Here is a 5,528-nt window from a genome sequence, read left to right as displayed (position 1 = left end):
TGACCAGCTGAACACAAGCAGTGGTGTTAGTAACCTGAGAAGGGACTGGCCCGTTGTGATAGCAGCCAGTGTTTGTGTTACATAATGCACAGCCAACAATCCAGTGGCAAGAATATGTCTGTAGTATGTAGTACCAGGGGAAATCTATCTGAGCAGACCGAAAGAGGAGGAGGGTGTTGAAGCTATGGGAGGTTGGAGGAAAGGCCTGACCTACAGCTGGTGTTAAGTAGGAAATAAAGCTGGCATTTAGATCAAGTGCAGAATTAAGTTTTATGTTTTTCTTTTAAAGCAAGGTCTCAGATCTTCTTAATATGAGTCTGATGATTAATATGTGCTTGAAAAGAGAGTAAGTCAGATAGCATTGTGTAACAAGAAGAGGAATTATGATGACCAATGAAAACCTTCATTTATGGATGTGATGATTATATTTTAGTCGATTTTAATTTTGATCAATTTTAAATGCCTCCATCAGAAAGTGGCAGATATCAAGGATAAGGAAGAGAGAACATCAATATTTAAAAATAAAATGCTCTGTAACTATATGCTGTAATCCCAGTAAGATTCAGGGATCATGGATACAGCTTGTTGGCCTATTCCAATCATTCCAGCATACCTGTTGATTAAAAGAGGAATCCTATACTGTGTGTGGATTTCACTGACTCAGACAGGCTGAGAGGGTGAGAAAGAGACATGGAAGGAAAACGAGGGGGTACAAGGTGAATGACAGCTGAGGAGAGGGGAGGCAGGAGAGCGATGGGTTAATGTGGTCAGGCTGACTGACAGATTGGAAGAGGTGGGATATTAGCAGTGCTGTGCAGTAGAGAGGGGCACACGGGGAGTAGGAGGTTTGAAATGCCTTGTAGCTGGTTCGTGCGTATTTGCCAGCATAACAGGCCAGAGGCGGAGAGAGCAGGAGTCTTGGCACAAGAGTAGGAAAAGAGAGGGAGGGAGTTAAGCATGTGTCTCATGGGGAGAAACACACAGCCAATATCCTGGTCTCCAGTAAACATCTATAAGCCTCCTTTATAAAGTCAGCTGTGCTACTGCATGGAACAAGGGAGCCAAGGCAAAAATATCCACTTTGATTATCAGTCTAGCTGCAAACATTCAGTAGATCTTCAGCCTGAACAGCAGCTCCCTAACAGGAGCCTGTCAAGTTTTCAAAGTCTCTTTGATTAGATGCTGAAAAGAGCAGAGAAAACTGAGTAGAGATCATCCAACTGAGCAGAAAATGACAGTAAGTATTGCACATTATTCCTGTCCATCCAAACCTTTACATTTAGTTTTCAGATACATATTTGTGACTTTAATCAAACTCATAATGTCAACATGTGAGTGCAGGAAAAACTACTGTCAAGAAAACAGTAATATCGTGCACATGCAGACCGTTTGCAGGTTTTCTGTAATGCCTTAATGATTTGCCTCTAGCTGATGGGATGGCATGCAGACGTTGCATGAATACACTGATGACTTTTTACTACAGCATTTCTCTTTGGCTTCAGACTGTATCATTAAGTGGTGTTTTCAACTCCCGATGCGTGACACTTCTAATGGACTTCAAATTAGTTAGTGATGAGCTACATTAAGACATTATAACACTTACTGCTTTGTGCCAAAGAGCTTTTAATTAATAATCACCTTAGTGACTTAGGACATGGCAAGTATCAGCATACAACCAGTGTCTTAGATGCTTCTGTGTGATTAATGTGTAGGAGTCACTCAGCTAAACTGTGACCTAGATAAAATAAATGATAGTCATTTTCACTTAAGCATGCATGGAATGAGGAGCACCAAAAGAATCTGACAATGCGATAACTTCAACTCGTGTTGAAGATATCGCTCCTGGAACGAAATCCCACTGAGGCTTAAACTCGTGGAAATGTGCTTAAAAACATTTCAACATTTTGCTTTCATGCATGTGGAAGCTGTCTGAAATGTCATGTTTGATCCTCCTTGTGATATAAAATGTTTTAGTTGCTGCAGAGCAGAGTCTGTTGTTGCACCTGCAGCATTAATCTGTGCAGTATCAGTCCTCAAACGGGCCATCATTAGTCTGTTTAAAATACAGCTCATCTGCACAACGTCGTGCTCGCAGGCTGGTCAAAACCTGTTTTTTTCCAGTATTGGCTGCACATCAAGTCTATCAGTATCCTTAAAAATGACTCAAAGCTGAAATTAATCAATTTTCCAACCATTTGGAATGATTGTAAGTGATTGGAAATGTTTTTCTGTAACAGTAATCAGGCTTATTATATTAATTCAAACCAGAAATATTGATTGGTACCAGCACAGCAAATACTACTAGGTGTTTGCAGGGACGTCACAGTTACACAACATGTGGAAGGTCAAGAATAAAAATATGTTATCCTTCTGGAGTCTCTTTATCTTTTGCGTTAAGCTCTTGTCTTAGTTGTTCACACCCGTCCTGGTGTTATGGGCTATGTGGTGGCGGATCTACTTCAAAGTAAATCATCATGCGTGAGACTTCATGAAGCAACGAATAACAATAGGGATGAACACTAAATCACGCTGCCAAATGTTCTGATCATCCTGATAAGACATCCTGATGTCTGGAGTGTCTATATACCCCAACATGTTCCAGTATTTTCTGCCAAATGTTTGCTGGGATGGCACAAACATCTTAAACTTAAATAGTAAGCCAATAAACTTGCATAGAATTTAAAAAAAAAAAAGATTTTTACTATTGCAGCTAATGTGATGTGTGAGGTTTGAAGTCCCGAGGTCTTGTCATGCCCGAGGTTCAGGTAACGCATCTGAACGTGCTCCCTCAGATTCAGACTTCATTCTCTGAAGTTATCTATCAATAACATCAACACATGCTGCTCAAGCTGCGGCTCTTATTTCATCAATTTGGATTTATGTGTGTGTGCTTTCATATGTTCCCAGGCTGCAGCAGCTCAGGAACTCGACGAGCTATGTTTCCTCTCGGCGCAATCCATGCCCAATCTGAAAGTTTCTGAACACTTTCGGATGGTGAAGCTCCTGGGAGAAGGATCCTATGGGAAAGTCATGCTGGCTGTGCACAGAAAGAGAGGTTAGTGCAAGACTCAGTTCAGTGGGAGCTTCTTTAACTAAACATTTTTCCATTTTTTTTAAACTCGCTGCCTATCTGAAGTATTTGCAAAAGTGTCCCTGAGCACCTCAGACTCAGTTTTCCTTCTAGTAAAGAAACCACATGTTTTTTGTGGGGTCAGCTCTGCAGTAACGTGAGAACAGATCCTTCTTTATTCTGTTGCTCTAATGAAGAGCTTTCTTACATTCTCTCGGATAAAGTTGCTGCAACTGGGGTGTAGACGTGAAATATGGTCTCCCCAAAGGGGAAGTTATATTTGTTCACAGTGTCGGTGATGGACAACACTCACAGGTGGTGAGATTATTTATAAGGGAATTTTAAAGCTAATTAGATCTCATCTTGGTTTACTCTCATCAGGAACTCCTATGGCTCTGAAGTTCTTCCCTCGTCAGTCTACCTCGCTCACCTCTTTCCTGCGTGAATACAATCTGTCCCTATCTTACTGCACCCATCCGTCTCTGACACGAGCCCTGGGCATCTTCTTCTCCACGCCATCCTACTATGTGTTTGCCCAGCAAGCCGGTCTATACGGTGACCTCTACAGTGTTATAGTGTCCGAGGTCAGTTTGGCTGACGTGTGGCATGAAAGAAACTATATGCACGCCCTACTAATACAACAGAAAACATATACAGCAGCAAAACTTAATACAAATGTTATACAAGCTGATATGTTTTCGCTTCATAAACCCCAGAATCCCAATATTCCAGTCATTTTATCCAAAGAACTAAAAAGCTATTACAGCTATTACAGCCTACACAGTTTATTACTTTCAATAGAATCACAGTATTGTTGTTTAAGTGTTCCTGCTGTAGTCTCCAAATATTATTGTATAATATAACTACAAGTCCTCACTCACATCACCTACCCTGAATTCAGTTTCTTCTCCTTCTTAGACTATGACATATCAGCTAAAAAACACTGCAGTATTCGATACTTTAACAAAAACCCTGAAGGTGAACAGTGACCAGGTGTGATGAATCACTGCAGGAGTCTATAGCTAAACCTTAACATTCATCTCAGCCACACAAACTGCATCACATCACAAGATGTGCAGCAGCATGCACAGTGTTTAACTGTATTCATGAAGATTGGCATATTATTCCACAAATTTTCCTTTACTCTTTTGGGAGTTTGTACTTGTTGAGCGCTCATTTCTAAAAGTTTAAACATAAGACATGCTTGATAGCAGCTTCCAGCTCACCTACTTCCCTGTTTGTGTCTCTGCCAATAACACAATGAAGCGCTGATAAGAATAAGAACAGCCCGCTCTCACTCAGTGAAGAGAGAGTACATGAAGTTAAACAGGGATTTCCAAATGCGTCACCAACCAGTTAAGATTTTGTTGTCTTAGTGCCAGTAACACAGTCCTCCTATCAGACTCCACTTGGCCTAATTGTCTTATAAAATATTATATAAAAAATAATAATAACTGTCTGATATTGGGCCACCACTCAATCATACTGTCTGTCTGTTTCAGGCAGGGGTGAATGAGGACTGCGTGCAGAGGGTGATGTCCCAGCTGAGCGGTGCAGTTACACACCTCCACTCTCTGGGCTTTGTCCACCGTGACATCAAACCTGAGAACATCTTCCTCTGTGACAGCTCCTGTCGCTGGGTCAAACTCGGGGACTTTGGCCTCGCCCGAGCCATCGGCACCACCGTTCGAGCTGTCTGGTACGAGTCGCCTTTCTGCACACCTGAGGTGGAACCTGCCAAGGAGGCCGAGAAGGAGATGGAGAGAAGGCGGACTGAAGGAACTGAAGAAGAGGTAGAAGACATCTGGATATCAGTAGAGCCCTGCATTGACAGCTGGGCTCTTGGTGTGCTCGTCTACTGCCTGCTAACTGGCTGCTTCCCCTGGGAGGAGAGCACTCACGATGATCGTGGCTACCGAAAATATAAGGAGTGGTTTGACCGTGAGGCCAAACGTGACGAGAAAATGCGAGATGGCGAGTGGAGGGGTGAGGAGGACGCTGATGATTACATTATTATGGAGAGAAAACAAAGAGACAATCCTCCTCCTTCACAGTTTGAGGGCCTCAGCCCATTAGTGATGACTCTGTTGAAGGAGCTACTCCACCCTGAGCCCAAACACAGAGGGACTCCAGAGGAGATCCTGAGCTATCTGGGAGGGCCGTGGCTGATGGAGACAGAGAGAGAGGAGAAGAGGAAAGCAGAGGAGGCGGAGAAGGAAGCCAGAAAAATGAGGGAGAGAGGGGGGGTAGAAGAAGAGCTTCTCAGGGAAGGAAGGGGGGAGAGATAAACTTTGTCTTTATGAAACTGTTTAAGCGTTTTCATATTTTTATAAGTACCCTTAATACTCAAAGTGCAACTTCATTGTACATATTTCTGTTTGTGAACGTTTGTAAATATGTGTGTTTGTGTGAAAATAATACAAGAAAAGTGTGATGTCTGAACAAAAAGCTGTATTAT

At 42.3% G+C, this 5,528-nt stretch overlaps 1 protein-coding gene across 1 annotated transcript; it reads left to right on the top strand.

Annotated features, from left to right (window-relative positions):
* Positions 1-997: 997 nt before the first annotated feature.
* Positions 998-5,528, top strand: sbk3 (SH3 domain binding kinase family, member 3). The gene is made up of 4 exons (XM_085365529.1): positions 998-1,237; positions 2,908-3,055; positions 3,452-3,654; positions 4,573-5,528. The coding sequence occupies exons 1-4, from the start codon at positions 1,232-1,234 to the stop codon at positions 5,356-5,358; spliced, it is 1,143 nt and encodes a 380-aa protein (XP_085221655.1). The 5' UTR covers positions 998-1,231; the 3' UTR covers positions 5,359-5,528.

The sequence above is a fragment of the Diplotaxodon limnothrissa genome, linkage group LG11 (assembly GCF_057381915.1).
Source record: "Diplotaxodon limnothrissa isolate DT_005_m linkage group LG11, D_limnothrissa_male_GT1.1, whole genome shotgun sequence".
Lineage (NCBI taxonomy): Eukaryota > Metazoa > Chordata > Actinopteri > Cichliformes > Cichlidae > Diplotaxodon > Diplotaxodon limnothrissa.
This window is presented reverse-complemented; position numbering and strand designations above follow the sequence as displayed.

What these genes read in the sequence shown, in the direction of transcription:
- sbk3 (XM_085365529.1), top strand. An exon ending in GGCTGTGCACAGAAAGAGAG is followed by an intron (nt 3,056 to 3,451) that starts GTTAGTGCAAGA and finishes TACTCTCATCAG; the next exon opens with GAACTCCTATGGCTCTGAAG. An exon ending in ACAGTGTTATAGTGTCCGAG is followed by an intron (nt 3,655 to 4,572) that starts GTCAGTTTGGCT and finishes TGTCTGTTTCAG; the next exon opens with GCAGGGGTGAATGAGGACTG.